Source organism: Dermacentor andersoni, chromosome 1, assembly GCF_023375885.2.
Source record: "Dermacentor andersoni chromosome 1, qqDerAnde1_hic_scaffold, whole genome shotgun sequence".
Lineage (NCBI taxonomy): Eukaryota > Metazoa > Arthropoda > Arachnida > Ixodida > Ixodidae > Dermacentor > Dermacentor andersoni.
In genome coordinates this window covers 16,467,749-16,485,947 of record NC_092814.1, presented here as the reverse complement: position 1 = coordinate 16,485,947, position 18,199 = coordinate 16,467,749, and the positions used below count along the sequence as shown (strand labels likewise).

The following is an 18,199-nucleotide window of genomic DNA, read 5'->3' as shown; positions in this document are numbered from 1 at the left end:
TTAGATTTATGTGTAACATATCAATTTTGTCCGCTTTAGATGTGCTATTAGATGCAATTCACAGAATTGTATTATCGTTTTTAGTTGCTGAGTTAGAGATTTGTAAACTTGACAGTATCGTATTTTGAAAATTTTTGATTTTCGCCAATTTTTAATAAAAAATTTACGACCTAATTTAAGAATTCGAAACCAACAGTCACTAGATTTTAAGCCTGTCTTTTAAATGGAACAAACCTCGTCAAATTTGGTGCAGTGGTTGCCGATAAAAACGAATTCTCCTTTTACATGTATTTCGATAGGAGCACCCGAGCTAAAGCTTCCTCTTAAGGGCCCCGTGTCGCAGAAAATCTGGTCTCGGGGTCGGCGTCGGTGGAGTTGTCCGTGAGCGAAAATTTCCGTATACAGGGTATCTTTTTAGCTGTACCAAATTTCACAAAGACTGCCAATTCAAAAGATAGCACAATTCTAACCCTTGATCTAAATTACTTCATGTGGCGGCCATTACTTCTAAGAGAACAAAAAATGTGCAATTGAATAATTAACGTGATTACGCTAAGTAACTTTTATTGCGATATCAATTATATGGACACTCCAGACGGATTTGCGCCGTCGCCGTGAAGTTGCGTATGAGTGAAAGTGTGTGAGAGTGAGCCGGCAAGCGCGGTTCAATCTCGCGCACGCGAGCGAGCAACGCGGCCCGGATGCGAGCCCTCTTCTGTGGCGCGCGAGACACGGGGGTCAGACGAGGGAGGAGGGCTGTTCTCCGGCGGCGCTGGCTCCTCGACGACGTCCTCGCCCGCCGCTCAGTACAGAGTGGGCACTACCGCGGCGCCTTCTACGGCGTTGGCCAAGCGAATCGCGGACGCCGTAGAGACGCGTTGCCGGCGCTTGTGTGTCTTGAAAGTGGCCTGCGACGTGGCTAAAGTGCGCGCCCGTGCGGACCTCACCTTAAAAGCGATCTACGGTGTTTGCTGAGTGCGCGTTGTACCGGTAGCTTCGTATGCGCTGTGCTTTCGACGTTTCGTACGCGTCGAAGCGACAGATGCACGGAGGTCAATTGGCTCGCGGCTTCTGCCGCGATTCCTAACTCCAGCGTTTTCACAGACAGTTTCCGCTGTCATCGAGCGATGTGTGTTCATGTTCACCTGTGCGCATGTGACACCGTGCTGGTTAATTTACTTAAAACACGTTGACGGGTCAGTTGGTTTGAATCTATGAAGAATGTGTAAGCGCGACTGAACAAGGATGTAGAAAGAAGCAGACACACAAAGACAGCGCTGTTTCCATGTGTCTGTTTCTTTCTACGTCCTTGTTGAGTCACGCTTAAGCATTCTCTCATTGTTAATTTAGTTAGTAAGCGAATGTTTCCGAGCTTATACTGCCGATAAAGCTACTATCCTTACTTCGTACAGCTATCTACTAATTGGCTATCGTAATCGATACTTCGCCTTTCCGGTGGAACTGCGAATTTTTAAATTCATTACTTTACGCCACATATTTCAATCTACGTATTATAGCCGCTGAGTTCGCACGGCGTATCCGCTTGGAACAAATTCTCTGAACAGCATCAGTTCCAAGGTAATAACTTTAGAAGTGTACGACAAAAAGCACTGGTGTCCAATTACTTTAGTGCTTCAATGCACAAAACAGCGGTTTCTTAAGAAAGTAACTGGAACGCCTATGCATTCGTCCAACACTTTGAAAATTGAGATGTCGGAATTGGTGCTGTCCAGAGATTTCGTTCCAAGTGGATACGCCATGCGAACTCAGCGGCTATAATACGTAGATTCAAATGTGTGGCGTATAGAAATGAAATAAATAGGTAATCAGCTTAATTGCAGTAATTATTCAATTGAATATTTTGATTTCTCGTAGAATGGCCACCTCATCGTGTAATTTACATCAAGGGTTAGAATTGTTCTACCTGCCATAGGCATTCTTTCAGAAATTTCGTGGAGCTAAAAAAAACATTGTGTATAATTAGGTTTACTGTGTGTATATGACACGCTTTGCTATATGACATGTGGTATATGTGGGTTATATTGTATCACTCTTCAATGAAGCACACTAAACAAACTGGTTTATTGTGGGCGAACTTGTGCCCGGAAACTCAACACTGAAGCATTCACACAATTTACAAGAAGAGTTAACAGGAGCCTATTCAACAGTCTCCACGCCGGACACACTTTCACGCGCCCCCAAAGGCCAGAAGCCACGCCGTGGCTTCTCATTGGACGGGAGACTCGGGCGCTGCCGTGTGCACGTGCACGGGAGACACGAGCTGTATCGCCGTGCGTTGCTGGCCCTCTTCTAATGGCGATGCTATGAGTAATGCCTAGGGGCTTTAGCGACGAGGCGCTTGGAAATTTACCTCACGAGAGTGCTCGTAACTGGCATGTGGACAGCTCTCTGCGGCTATATTGCCACACCATTCTAGTAGCTTATACCTTACCGCATGTTCTTGACAAAGTTATTACTCGGAATTTTGCGAATGACAGCCCGCAAACAAATGTCATCAAACAAAACACCGACATGCTTGCCTTTTATGCTAAGTCTTCTCAGATTTAAATACTAAACGTGCGAAACAATAGAAAATGCTGTAGTTTTATGGCGCGGCTGTGCACTACCTCCGCGATCGGCACACGCCGCGTTTCTACCTCAAAGCTCCGTGCATAGCGTTGGCCGCCAGCGTTCACCGGTAAACGTTACGGCTACGCGAGCAGCAGTCAGGGATCTTTGAATGCTATCGCGTTCGACTCTTAAAGGCGAAGCTTAAGCGTCCTCAAAGTTCTTTGCGACCGGTAAACGCGGCATGCAGGGCGCTATGGTCCGGCGTTTCTGCAGCGCCGCCTGGACAGTCCATGACGCCCGTTCTAGCCCCCCTAGCCACCCACACATTACCCGTGTGCGAACCAAGCTCAAGGAAGTGATTTTCGTTCGGCGCATGAGCAGTGACGCTAGTCATTAGGAATACCTTAGAATTGGGTGCCCCTATTGTAAAGCACCGACGCGAAACAATTGGTGTGCTATATATGTAAGAAAGCCCATGGGTTTTCTGTAGCGTTTCTGTCTTGCCGCGCACTGTGAGAAAATTGCAAGGTTGCAATTGCAGGCGTTCTGGGAACGGGCATGAACAGCTCCTTCATAGAATATTCTCGCAATAACACAACGTGAGCTTAATAAAGCTGATAAGCAAAGGCTATTAAAACAGTAATACGTGCTGCGCGACCGATTGTAACTTTGCTCTGTTACAACAAAAGCATATGTTCGAGAGACGGGAGTGAGTGGAATAAATGAACCTCAAACCTAAATTCTGCATGGATTCATTTTTAATAAATTGATGTTGATGGTAAGAGCTGCAGATGAAGTCAGCGTACTCTAGTATCGGTTTCGTGATAGTAACGTACGAGGTTATGCTTTACTGTCGAAGACATGAACGTAGTTTACGCTTTAGATAAAGTAACTTTCCTCGTGCCGACTTATATTGTGGAACAGTTAAGTACTTGCCAACGCCATTTAAACAGTAGCGGCTGCCTTTCGGTGCTGAATATAATGCTTGCGTTTTGAAGGTGCGGAACACTTAACCCTATTTGCTAAACAGCAAGTGATGCATGATTACTGTGGTTGACGCTCACCGTTATTTATGTTTGCGTACGTGATGCAGTCGCCTGCGAAAAATCGGGTGTCCCAAAGGGATGACGCTTCGGTGTCATGCAAATTTTCCTACACACACTCTCCAGAAATCCCACATTCTGTGTTTCAGATAGATTGGTAGCCATTGGACTACTTTCCACTCAGCACCAACCTGTAGTAGTTTAGGTATTATGTCATTATCAGGCACAACGTCTAAGGCCAACAAATAGATATGAAGGCAAGGGTGCATATGTGACACTGGCCGTGGGAAAACTCACTGAGCGAAATCATGAGATTCGTTAGAAATATCAGGGTCAATAATAGCTGCTGCAGATACACTTATATCAGTCTTTCCATAAGTAGTGCCAAAATTTCCTAGTAATATTAACCATGTAGCAAGGTTAGGTGAAATAAAAAAAACATTCCTTATGCACGCGCATTTTCTCTTCCAAAATAAGTACAAACACTTGGGATAGCGCTCTTATTACTTCAATTGAATCATTTCACGCGTGGTCCACGAGCATACACTTTTGGCGCGCTTCTGTTTAGTGGCACATATCTGTGAACACAGTGAAATTGAACATATATTTAGGCGATACCACAGTGCATTAACATAATATACTTGAGTGAAACCAAGACACTGATTTAATATCTTTAAGCACTCTCATGGATATGTGGGGAGTTGTTAGTACAACCATTGTGCCATTGTGTTTCTGTACTGTGTTCATGTGTAGCGTGTTTTATGTGAGCCCGCGTTGGTTTGAATGGACGCCTTCGCTGTGACCTCTGCCGTGACCAAGAAGAAACAGGGAAACAAGGGTGTTGAATTTTTTAGCCACTACCACATCATTTCAGCAGACCAGTCTTTCTGAGACTGCGATGATTTATGAATGAGGCTTCCATAACAAATGGAAAGGGGGGCACGGCGCTTTGTGTGCAGGTTGTGTACACGCTCAACATGCGTGCGGAGGACCAGGAGACGCTGATGTCGGCCATGAAGGAGCTGCACGAGGAAGACGTGAAGCGCGTCACGCGAGACGCCAACGAGAAGATGGCCCACTGCCAGAGCCAGGTATGTGCCTGAGGGCCGCCATAGAGTAGCATGCATTTATCAGTGCAGGGCTAATTACCAGAAGAAATCTGACATGGCTGGTAGCTATATGGCGTTGCGCTGCTCGGCTACGGGTCGCAGTTTCAGCCCAGGCCGCATTCGTTGCACGCAAAGGGACGCCAGGTTTTCCAACACAATTTGCAGACCCCCCACCCACTACGGCATACCTCACAACCAGAGCATTCTTTTGGCGCGAAAAACACAGAACATGATTAATTCAATTATTCTAGCGTGGATACTTGGAGGTTAAGAGGCCGAACCTTCCGATGTACATAACAGAAAAAGAGAAACAAGAAATAACCTCAGGCACAATGATACCAAGCTACGTAAATACATTTCGGTGCGTAAATAAAAAAAATTGCATGTATGGCATTTTTTTAACAAGAAATAAGCAACTTGTCTTTTTTTTTCTGTCAGACGAATCGGGCCTTCTCTTTTTCCCTACGGCCATTGAACATGAGTCACAGGCGGCTCGTCCGATTTCAAGGCGCCCTTACGGACTACAGCGTAGTCTCAGGAGCAACCTTTCATTTTCTCGGTAGTTTATTTTCTCTTCGAATAAGGAACAGCGGCAAGCGCGTACCTTTAGATGCGGACAGGGACTCTGAAGATGATATCATATTTTAATTCGGACGACCCGCAAAACGACAACTGTTCCGCACTAAGTTTCATAATAATTTCATGTTGCCGAAGGGTATGTCGTGCAGATGTTTGCAGTTTGACTACATACTTTATTTAGAGAGAAAGATAATTCAATTGAAAGAAGGCAGAGAGGTCGGCCTGAGCTAAGGCGCTCTAGCCTGCTACTCTGCACAGGGGGAGGGGGAACGGGGACATAAAGGTGTGATGAGGGATGACGATGACACAGCAAGAGGGATGCGCAAAGGTGAAAGCAAGTTCAACACTCTGATGATAAACCTTCGCAAATGTAATCCATGAAGCCACTATCAGGTTTCGTGTCAAGTCTGTAGTCACCAATTCAAGTGAACTTAAAAATTAAGGCGCTAGGAAGAAGCTGGTGTGTGGGCCTCCCCTGCGTGAACAGCACAAGCGCCAAACAAAAGCTTCATAGCATATTAAAGAGCTGCGATAAGCGGCTCCAGCACGGCGAGCACTTGTAGGGCCCTTTTAGCGGCCGGATTCTCGAGACCGCCGAGAATCACGCGCATTGACTCTATCAGGTGCTTCAGCATTTTTTGTACACTCTCCTTCTCATTGTGTTCATCTCCTTGCTTGCCCGTAGTGTCACCGGTTTCATTGGCCCAATAATTCTTGGCTTCATGGCGCAGAGGACCACTAGGGCCCGCTGGCATGGCCGTGGGCCTAGAGGGCAGCAAAGGCCATTCCGTGTTTGTATCAGCCGGTGGAGGTGAATGTTTGCAGCGTGCTCTCGTCGACCTTGAATTGTCAGAAGGCGCCGTTACCACCCTCGATGCACGCACAGGCAGAGGTGTTCGTGGAACCTGTGCGACGCTAGGTAGTTCTCCTGAAATGGTTTTGTGATGCTTCTTTCGCGAGCATTGGTCACTTTGGCGAACAGATTGAGCAGCCTCTTTACGTGAAGATTGATCTCTTGCCATTTTTCGAAGACTACGAACCTCTTGTTTCATCTTTGGGCATTCCTTCGAAGTCGCTTCGTGAGAGCCAGTACAGTTAGGACATTAAATGAAGATGCCTCACAGTCGGTAGTATCATGCTCTCCGCCGCAATGCGAGCAGGTGGCTTTGCTTCTACAAACAGCGCTCACGTGTCCTATCTTGTGACATTTCCGGCACTGAATAGGCCTCGTAACGAATCGTCGTACTCGGTGCATCACGTAGCCCACTTTGATGAAATCCTTGATGAAATCATCACGTAGCTCATCCTTGATGAAGTGACTCTCACGAAAATGGCAAGAACGTAAAACAATGCATAACAGCGAGAGGCCCAGAGCCCCAGTGAGCTCTGGGTACTTCTTCCTCTATACTTTATTTACAGTGTGTATACAACATATAGTGAAAATTTGTTGGCCATAAAGCGACGTTAAATATTTGTAGCATCTACCGGAAAAGGCAGTTTCCACTAGGCAAATGTTTTTGTGCAGCCCACGTTGCTTATGGGATCGAGCTTGGAAAGCTTGATCGCGCGAAATTGAACTAAAAGGAATTTGTATATTTTAGAATATTTTTCATACGATCAGGATTCTTAGTTTACTTCACGCACATTGCAATAGCCATGTATCGGTCTGTGCAACCGTTTTCCGCCAACTTGGGTCACCGGCTATTCATTGGTGCAATGGCCAGAGCATCGGCCGGCTTTGCTGAAAGCACGCCATCAAACCGCAACCACACCGAAAAGCATAGAAAACGTTGTTTTTGCGCTAATTGTAATTGAAGAGAAATTGAAGAAGAACGATGATTTTTTTTCACTTCGGAGCCAAAGTAAAATGAAAAAATCATGGTTTTTAGTTCACGTGGGCCACCTTCTCTGAAGCTTTTTGACCCATGCCTTGCCGGCACTTGTAGCTCAACTAGTGGCTCAGCTACGCTGCCTCATTTATAAACGTACACGGGATTCCCATGATTTTACGAATGGCAGCATCGCTTTAGTGCAGTTTTCAACGCGTCGCTTTGTGAGGTAGGCGCATTAATAATAAAATTTTCAACGCTTGAAATGGATAGAGTCGAGCTCGCTTCACTTAAGAAGTGAATTCCAGCTGGGCAATCGCTTTTGTCAACACTTTCAACTGACTGGCGCTTCAGCAACGTGCTTTTCACAGCGAAAGATTCTGCGTCGACTATTCGGAAATGGTGTTGCAAATGTTTACTTTTAATAAACTGGTGCGATCTCGCCGCTTGGTATATGGAAATATTTGGGAAGGTAGGAGAGAACGCAGGGAAAATTGGACAGGGTTATTCAAGATTGCGCGGACAAAGATATCTTTCAGGGGAACTCCATGAGAGTCATGGAATTTCATTCTGAACTGTGGCTTCCGTCGTAGCCACTGCCAGCCCGACTGTGAGCGGTGGGCGCGCGCGAAGGCTGCGCAGCTGGCGGGCAATTTCCGGTTGCTGCACCGACATTCTTCGAAGTGATGACGTCATAACTCACACGGTGGGCCCGCTTGTGGTATTTCTGCGCACGCGGCGAGGTCTGTTTCGGTATTGCCGGTACTGAGCTTTGAAATGACGAATTTCTTGAATGAAGTGTGTTTCGGAAGATTTAAAAGACGGGGGTGCTATAGATTGCGACTGTCTCCAAATTTCCCATTTAAACTCCTACCCCAAGGTTAAAATAAAAACTTCTATTATGATTTTTGTAAATTGTCCTCTCATACCTTAAAAAAATTAAATTATGGGATTTTACGTGCCAAAACCACTTTCTGATTATGAGGCACGCCGTAGTGGAGCACTCCGGAAATTTCGACTACATGGGGTTCCTCAACGTGCACCTAAATCTATGTACACGGGTGTTTTCGCATTTCGCCCCCATCTAAATGCGGCCGCTATGGCGAGGATTCGATCCCGCGACCTCGTGCTCAGCAGCCCAACACCATAGCCAATGAGCAACCACGGCGAGTTTCTCATAACTTATTATCGGCAAAGTATAAACGTCTCGCCGACAAATTATCTGCGACAACATCAGGTTCGCTACTTTTAGCCTTTTTGCTAAAAATCCAAGAGCAATCGAAAAAAAAAGAACCCGCCGTGGTGGCGCACGCTTGGCACGAACCGCGTATCACGTGCAAAAGCGTAGTTTCGTTTTCGATGCGCTTGGTTTCGTTTTTAGTCAAATACCAAAGCAGTTGGCCAGGAAAGCGCAAAAAGACGTAGCTATTATCGCAGAAATACGTTGACACTTTGGAAAACATGAACCGCAGGAACATCGACTCGATAAACAAAATAATACTTTTTCACACCTACGGACGCACTTATCATCTGCCTCCCAATAGTACCGGCCTATAACCGCTATCATGCTCACCTATCACAATTTTCAGCATGCTTCTAGTGAACGACTTCATCCTCACTGCAGACGGAAAAATTCTGATCAAAAATGTTCCACGGCGTTTTCCGCGTTACCACTTCATGATTAGATGCTCTGGCCGGTAAGCTTTCCATTGCACTAAAGAAAGTGGGTACCATGAGAATTGCTTGTCGTCCTTTTAAAGCTGTTTCACGTGCAACGACTAGAACGAAAGAAAAACTGTCGCTGCTGCCGCTTGCGTTGCACAGTGATTTCCGTTGAAAGCTTTCGCGTGCCTCGGTGATGGCATGACTTCCGTCCGAACGACGTCGATAGCTACCTCTGCATCTCAAGGTATTCGCGCGCCCCCTATATTCTTACGATCAAATAGTCCAGAAATCGTCAAATGTTTGCATTTTGTTATATACGTAAAAGCGGCATAACTACCCGCCGTGGTTGCTTAGTCGCTATGGTGTTGGTCTGCTATGCACGAGGTCGCGGGATCGAAACCCGGCTATGGCAGAGGCATTTCAATGGGGGCGAAAACACCCGTGTGCTTAGATTTAGGTGCACGTTAAAAAACCCCAGGTGGTCTGGATTTCCGGAGTCCCCCACTACACGGCGTGCCTCATAATGAGAAAGTGGTTTCGGCACGTAAAACCCCATAATGTAAAAGTGGTATAACTAGCATGTTTTACGCGTTTTTAAAGTGTTATACATTTAAGATTACTTAGCCCACATCTGCGGGGACGCTGCCACAGCACATCGTAAAATAGACGTCGGGCAGAAGAGCCCCTACTTCGATGGCGTTTGCAGTCGCCCGACCCGAAATTGCTCCGGTGTCTACGATTCCGTGACCAACTTAGTGCAGCCCAGAGCAGGAAGCTGCGCCTATCGCGGTGGTCGCGGAGTCACGGAAATGCCCTCTTTCCCTGAATATAAATCGCGCCATGTGAAACGGCCTTTTACCCAGAAAGCTGACTTGCATGTTCAGAAAAAGAAAAGATCGCTTTTGTTGTATAATAATTTCCCAAGAGCGGCACCACACTGAATAGGCTCATGAAATGAACGCCACAGTGTATGCGGCTGTTTTTTGTTATAGCAAGGTGCTTAGTTTTTCCTTATCATGAAGAAATGCCTTTTCTTTTTGTAGACTTTAGTGAAGATATTTTATTGAATACAGCATCAGCGTTACAATAAGAAGCTGTGTATAAATATGAACCTCTTCAATTGCACTTTCCAAATATTTAAATTCCATGAACACATACAAGAGTGTATTTATTAAAATTGAACTCTACTGAGAGCGCTGGCAATATTTGCAATGATGTGTTTATAACACAGAAAATATAAAAGAAGAGTTCCAGCAGGATCCAACTCACAATGAATGCTAATACTATTTGCACTAAAGCACTGTAACTACCTTTCTTGGACCGGCCCAGCCTTATCGGCCGGTAGCTCCGCGGCACGGCGCTGCTGTAAGTTGTCGAAGATGGCGCTCGTGCTTCCACGGCGTACGAGCAACGAAGGACGAACGCCCATCGAAACCCACAGGGAAATGCAGTCCACGTATGGGGAAATGTGTGTCGCTTTGAAAAATGTGGGGTGGTGATGTTGCGAGTTCGCAAAAGGACTTCAAGACTTGCATGACAGTGAGCGTTCGAGGAGGCCGCGTGCGTCGCTGACACACAGGCATCTCAAATTTAGTGCTGCTATAGGACAAATGTATGAACCGATGGGGGACTACGGGGAAAAATTGTGTAACGTACGTAGAATAGTACGTATATATTTAATTACATGTATGCACCTGATCTGGTAATAAAAATGGGGGCGAATGGAATGGAATGGAATGGAAAACTTTATTGAGTCTTTTAAGGTTTTAGCGGTTCGAGGCCGAAGTCTTCATTCTTGAAGCTTGGGTCCTCTTCAGCCATGGATGGGCCCCTAGTCCAGGGCTCCACTGAGCCGGGCCGCCTCGCACGCGTGCGCTATTAGAGCTCTTTGAGCCTCTAGCTCGCGGCTGGTGAGCCAGCTCTCCCATTGCTCCGCACTTGGTGTTTTGTGTTTGTGGAATGCCTGGTTTCTTGTACACTCCCATGTAATGTGGTATAATGTTGGTTTAGCTCCACACCACGGACAGGTTGCGCTATACTGCGTGGGGAACATCCTACTTAGTATGTGTAAGTTTGGGAAGGTGCCCGTTTGCAGTCTCCGCCATCCTGCGGCCTCCTCCTTTGTTAATGCTTTATGTGGTGGGGGATATTGATATCTTAGCCCCTTATAGAGGTTTAATAGCTCTGAATAGCTGTTCCCGCAGTTGATCCGTGGCCCCTCTGGGGCGGTTGACGTTCCTGCTCGGCTGGTCATCCCTCGAGCTAGGCTGTCCGCCCCTTCGTTGCCCCTGATCCCTGCGTGGCCTGGTATCCAGATAATGTTATGTGTGGGTTGTCCCTCAGCGATTTTTTTTGTTCTCTCTCATATTTTCGCTCACTCAGAACCTCATCTACCATGTAAAGTTACCTACGCCTGTGTCGTCCTATCAATCTCTCCCCCGATTTTTTTTTCCACCAGTACTCCAAACGCCTCTCGCTTATCTCGCCTGCTGATGGGTGAATAACTTGGCATTCCATGAGGACGTGCTGAGCTGCCTCCGGATTTTTGGTGCAGCAGACACGCGTATTGTTGAGAATACTTGCTCCAGTAGCGTGTGTTTTTGCCCTTGTTCAACCAGCAAGGCCTTTTGGTTATAGTACGTATCTTCATTTCGAATTTATTCCTTGGCCTATGTTCTTACCTCTATGGTTTGCTAAAGCGTTTTGTTGGGTGAGTTGGTTCATGGCTGAGAAAAACAGTAGCGCGAAGGAAACGAGGACAAGAGCAATAGCGCCGTCAATGGGTTCTCGTTTCCTTTGCGCCTCAGCCTTTGTTTTCATCCTTGGCATGCCTATTTCCCGTCTCTGTTTCTCTCACTTTGCTTTTTATTACTGCTGGTTTTCTATTTACACTTTCACTTATGCTGTATTTGGTTTCTTGCATTTTTACTTGTTCCGCCATTGTGTGTCCACTCTTTGCAAGAAAAATATTTGTGCCCTTTAACCGCCCATATATTTTCATCCATGTTTCTGAGTGTTTCATCAAAACTAACTTCCCTCTTTGCTTCTGTGACTTCATAAGAGGCAGAGCCTATGTCTCTCTGCACTGCCTCGATTGTGGTTTTACCGTGGGTCTCCAAAGCCAACCGGCCGACCGTTTTTGTTTAGCTTCCAACCTCGACAAGACGTCTAACCTTAGGTACAAAATGACATGTGCGGATGCTTTCTCTGTCGCCATTGCTCTTTTCCAAATTCCTCCCGTCAGCTCGCATTTATTGCAACCCAAAAGACTCCTCTCACTCACTTGGCACGCGCCATCTGGTGGCGCCACAGCAAAGATTGTGCGTGTGTGAATGTATAATGCGTTTCTTTTAATTAAATAGGAAATGTGGGGTTTGACGTTTTACGTCGGTGGCGGCTGGAACCAGCCGCCACTGACAACCGCACGTGACGTCACTATACTAACCCTTTAAAACTAAAAGACGAGGCCGCCTTTGACGAAGATAGCTCCTCCTATCGAAACGTTGGCCAGCCTTTCTGAGGCACCTTTTCCCTGTCTATAACTGTTATACCACTGTTTGCTATTCCATCTGTCAGCCCCTTTTTTGAATTTGTATATACTAACTGCAATTTTAAGCAACATTTACACTTTACTTAATGACAGTCGACTTAATTTCCAAGTATCAAGATTTCACTGCCAGGCCTCGCCACCTACTCGTTTTTCTGGCTTCCTTTGCCAATTTAAAATTACATTTCCTACTTAAATCCACAAGAGCGTGCTGGACTCCATCATTATAAAGCTCGGTCGACGTCTCACAACACATTCTGGCCAGTTGCGAGTCAGTTCTGTCATTGTATTCGCAGGTGAGCAGGCAGGTGGCGCTGCTAGAAGGGGCACTAGTCCGCGAGCGCCAGGAAAGGTGGCGCCTCGAAGGCGAGCTCCACCGGCAGCTGCTGCCAGCCGGCCACCTCGTGACGCTCTGTGCCGAGATGCGCGCCGCCAGCATCGTGCTGCGCTCCAAGCTGGATGCCTTCGAGCGCTTGCAGCTGCACGTGGCAGTGAGAATGGCCACTTTCTCCGGGCGCACTTGTCATTCCACTGCAGTGACAGCGCGGTCCGCCGAAGGACGCCACTTTACTAGTGGCACGAGCATCAAGTGACCGTCGTGCGCAGCACTTCCGGTTCACCTCCTGAGACGACCGGGCAGGAAATTAATGATGAATCACGAAAAAATAGAAAAATAGTGCAGTAAAAAATTCACGGTTTTCATTATAGATATGATATCAGAACGGAAGTTTAGTTACGAGTTGAATTATTGAAGAGCCTAGAATAATTAGAATTATTTAGAAGTCACTTATTACCACACACCAAAGCACAGAATCGTAGACTTTAGAGACCCGCCATGTGAGCACGACTCTGGCGAAATTCTAGGAAGCCCGTAAGTACACAGCGGGAGTATTGACATCACTAATGACGTCACACACAAGAAGGTGGCATGATATTTGACCGGCTAAATAATGAAAAGGAGTTGCCTCCGAATTCGGTTCGTGCGTTGCATTCGCCTAAAGTTAACCTAAAGAACACCAACGCCGAGGTGCGAGTGCCACTAAGAGGTACATAAGTTAAACATTAGGGTCGCCTACCATTTTTTTGCGCGGTAAACAGGTCGCACATTGTCCAAACAACCCGCGTCAGATTCACTAAGGAAGCAGCCGCTGAGCCATTTGCAGATGTCAGTGTACACTCACACTCTAGAGCAGATGTGAAAGGGGATGTAGTACAGTAATTATGTCCAATCACTGTTGCTTGTTGTGATGCGCCGCAACACACTTCCCAATATTCCAAGAACTATCAAATGCAGAACATGTGGATTGCATAACCTTTTTCGTGACCCCTTTGTTGCCGCAGCTTTCTTTGGAGGGCTTGCCAGTGAGTGCAGGTGTGCCTGGAACGACGAGCCGTGCAATCGTCGGTGGTCGAGTGGAAGATGACTGCATCCTGCGCAAGAACGACTTCCTCCGGGATCACTGTGACCAGTGAGTACTTATGAAGGCTGGAACCCCTTTTTGATGGCATCAAAGAACCGTGCATTGTCGGAGCAGCAGTGACAGAGAAGTGACGCATTGTGGCTGGCAGTGCTGTATGCCGCGTAGGAGGCATGGTATGGCACTATACCGTTGTATTAGAGAGAACCTTTCTTTGCCAACCCTTCCGAATCTGGCGTAGCTAGCTGCTCTCTGCATTTGGGCCGGTGGGTAACGCTGATATATTCGTGGATATTGTCACGTGGTAGTGACTGTGAAGAAAGCAGGCAAACTGAGAAAGACGAAACTAGAGTTTTATTGGGCGAACTTGTGCCCTCAAAAACAGGCTACACTCAAAGAACGGCGACAGCGGCGAACACAGTCGGCGATCGTCGAAAATCTGATCAGCGGGTCAAGCGCGTCGGCTTTTATACATCAGTCGGCGAATGTTCCAGAGTAATTGCTGGGACCAGCGCGCCTTCCACAAAGTTCTACATCATTCGCGTCGCGCACACATGCGATCAGATTACACAAGGTTCGGTCACAGACAGCGGACGGAAGCATCGATAACATTCCAGAAACTTACATGCAGGCGCGTCCTGCGCTGTGCGATAACATTTTTAGGCGGTAAAACGTGTCGCCCGATAAAGACAAACAAGTACACGTGTCAATATATACAGGGTGTCTCAGGTAACTTGAGCTAAACATTAAAAATATGCGAAGGCCACGTAGCTGGACAGAACCAACGTATTGTTGTTTGCCATCGCTTGGAGATACCCAGGTTATTTTTTAATTCCGCCTCATTTGATCATTAGTCTTAATTATTTAATCAACTTCTCAAATATGATATAATTCGATTAAAAGCGTCAATGAGGCAATTGTAGAGCAACATGAAAATACTCTCGATACAGCTTTCGTTTGTTCGATACGTGCTGCATAAAAGTGTTTTTCCGAGCGTGAAAGAAGTCCTCAAATACACGCAAGATTGCCGCTCGAGGCACATTCGCGTGTATTGGCGGGCTTCTTTCACGCTCGGAAAAACACTGTGATGCAAAACGTATCGAACAACCGAAAGCTGTGTCGGGTGTTGATAGCTTTCGTATAATTAATATATTTGAGAAGTTGCTTAATTAATTAAGACTAATGATAGGATTAGGCGGAATGAAATAAAATATTTAAGTATCTCCAAGTGACGGCAACCAACAGGGAAGAATTGGGGATAAAAGTTAATGGAGAATACCTTAGTAACTTACGATTCGCTGATGATATTGCCTTGCTAAGTAACTCAGGGGACCAACTGCAATGCATGCTCACTGACCTGGAGAGGCAGAGCAGAAGGGTGGGACTAAAAATTTATCTCCAGAAAACTAATGTTCAACAGTCTCGGAAGAGAACAGCAATTTACGATAGGTAGCGAGGCACTGGAAGTGGTAAGGGAATGCATCTACTTAGGGCAGGTAGTGACCACGGACCCGGATCATGAGACTGAAATAACCAGAAGAATAAGAATGGGCTGGGGTGCGTTTGGCAGGCATTCTCAAATCATGAACCGCAGGTTGCCGCTATCCCTCAAGAGGAAAGTGTATAACAGCTGTGTCTTACCAGTACTCACGTACGGGGCATAAACCTGGAGGCTTACGAAAAGGGTTCTGCTGAAATTGAGGACGACGCAACGAGCTATGGAAAGAATGATGGGTGTAACGTTAAGGGATAAGAAAAGAGCAGATTGGGTGAGGGAACAAACGCGAGTTAATGATATCTTAGTTGGAATCAAGAAAAAAAATGGGCATGGGCAGGACATGTAATGAGGAGGGAAGATAACCGATGGTCATTAAGGGTTACGGACTGGATTCCAAGGGAAGGGAAGCGTAGCAGGGGGCGGCAGAAAGTTAGGTGGGCGGATGAGATTAAGTTTGCATGGACGACATGGCAATAATTAGTACATGACCGGGGTTGTTGGAGAAGTATGGGAGAGGCCTTTGCCCTGCAGTGGGCGTAACCAGGCTGATGATGATGATGATGATGATGATGATGATTAATGTTTGGTTCAAGTTACGTGGAACACCCTGTGTATACGTGGCTGCTGTGTTGCATGATTGGCCGGTATACGGAACATAGAGTAAACCGACGCGGCAAGGGGTGTCAGGTAACGTGCGTAAGCACGAACGTAAGCTCTAGCGCAATTACGCCGTCGTCGTCATTCAAGCGTCGTCATTTCGTCGCCTAAATCGCACTGATACTTGCATCGTTGGTACACCGTCGTCATTGTTCCGCCGTATTCACTCTCTCGTCGTCACTGCCTTGTCGTTTGGTCATCACGCCGCCGTCTCTCCAATGTCATCATCGTTTAATCGTCTTCGTTCCATTGCCATCACGCCGTCGCCGGCAGTCATCGCACGTCGTCATGCAGTCGTCGTCATGCATAACGGTCATAACGGCGTCGTGATGCCATCATGGTCCTTCCATCCCTTTGTCATGCCGTCGTCGTCACCGCGTTGTACTGATGTCGTGCTCATTCCACAGTGTCATCGGATTGACGTCATACCGTCTTCTTCATTCCGTTGGCTTCATTTTAGCGTCGTCATACCATTGGGGTCATGCCGGGGTCGTCTTTTTATATTATTGCGACAGCAGATATATGGACACTCCAGGCGCATTTCTACCTCCGCTGTCGCCGCGATGTGCGGTATAAAATCCAAGCACGGGAGGGAAGCCGACAATCGCGGCTCAGTCTGGCGCGCGCGAAGGAAGAAAGCGTAGAACACGCACAGCAAACGCGCTGTCTTTCGTTGCGCGAATGGCCGTGGGGGGATGGGACGGCGGCGTTGTGCTCCGGCAGCAAAGGCATATTTCAGCACCGGGCGCAAGGGTAACGGTCGCGGCTGAATCTTGCGCGCCACATATGAATGAAAGCGGGGAGGCAGCGCGGGAGTTAGGGATGCAGCTTCGACTCCGCCAACAAGAGCGTACTTCGCTCGGCCCCTCGCGGTCGCGCGCGCTGTGTCTTGAAAGGGATCTGCAGACGGCTCATACCTGTGCGCGCGCTGTGTTCTCACCGCTCTTGCGTGAAGGTCGCTTCGCTCGCTGCTGGTGCTGCCGCGCTTGCTCACGCCAGCGTTTTGACAGCGAGTGTCCGCGCTTACAGAGTGTGCTGTGCTCATGTTTCCTTGTGCGCGCTAGCACCAGGCGTTTTAATTCAGGGAGTAAGAGTATGTTTCCAAGCTTATACGGCCGATAAAACTACTACCTTTACTTCCAATAGCTGTCGACTAATTTGCTATCGCAATCGATGCTTGGCTGTTCGGGCGAAACTGCGATTTTTTTATCATGCCACCGTCATTTCCTCTTCATAGAATCTTCATCACGCCATTGTCGTCATTCCAGCTTCGACATGCCGCCATCTTCATTCCATAGTCATCAGGTCATACTTATTAGGGCGAAAGCCTTAGATGGGATGGCTATGGGTCGAAAAATCCAATGTCCGGCGTTACAGCATTAAAATTCATATGGAGGCAAACCCTCTACTTTTGGTGGGAATAGAATCCACAAGTTTGGTATTAATTAGGGGGAAATATGCTGTGCGCTTATGCCTCAGGAACGAAGGAAAGAGAGAACTGACCCGAATGGACACCAGAATATAACTGCTTCACGTGCCACGGCCAGGCACCGTCTTTATTCTCATGCGGGCCTGCACAAGGGAGGCGTTACAGGGCCTAGACTGGAAGTGGAAACAGGACTGAGGGACGGCTCTCGACCACGAGGTCGGGCAGCGATGCGAGGCTTTCCATCGCCGTCTGTACGTAAGCCGGCTTAAGGCGTTCTAAGCCGACTGTCTCTTCCCGGCCGTTCTGAAGGAGGGTGGCGGTTTTCCGGGTGCGGTGGAGGACGTGGAATAGTCCGTCATAGGCCAGGGTTAGTGGTGGTCGGGCAGCGTCGCGGCACACGAAAACATGTGTTGAAATGGCCAGATCGGGGCGAACAAAGATTGTATTGAGGCGGGAAGGACGGGGTGGAGTGGGCTGGAGGTCTTTAACACATTCGAGCAGGCGTTGTAAGAATTCTTGTGCTGGGCTGGTAGCTGCATTGATGTAAAGAAGTCTCCTGGGCGACGCAGAGAACTACCACACACCAGCTTTGCTGCAGAGCATTGTTGGTTTACCCGGAGGACTGCCCGTAAACATAGGAGCACAAGGGCAGGACGTCAACCCAGGTGGAGCAATTGAGGCGGGTAGCCAAGGCGACCTTCAGTTGTCGGTGAAGGCATGCCGTTGGCACACGGGTGATACGAAATGGTACGGCAATGTCTGGCGCCGAGATTGCGATTAAGGCAAGCAAACAAAGAGGACTCAAATTGGCGTCCATGGTCTGTTGTCACGGTTTGGTGACAACAGACCATGGA

General features: G+C 47.4%; 1 protein-coding gene across 7 annotated transcripts in view; it reads left to right on the top strand.

Moving 5' to 3' along the window:
- Nucleotides 1–18,199, top strand: part of LOC126545898 (uncharacterized) — a 363,767-nt gene that overhangs the window by 56,484 nt on the left and 289,084 nt on the right. For all 7 annotated transcript variants that reach the window (XR_008608401.2, XM_055061213.2, XM_055061212.2 and 4 more), the window contains exons 2-4: nucleotides 4,574–4,705; nucleotides 12,640–12,834; nucleotides 13,685–13,812. Coding sequence is in view for 6 of the 7 variants with exons in the window: in XM_055061213.2 (XP_054917188.1) it covers nucleotides 4,574–4,705; nucleotides 12,640–12,834; nucleotides 13,685–13,812 (455 nt within the window). In the remaining variant the exon portion in view is untranslated. The remainder of the gene's footprint in view (nucleotides 1–4,573; nucleotides 4,706–12,639; nucleotides 12,835–13,684; nucleotides 13,813–18,199) is intronic.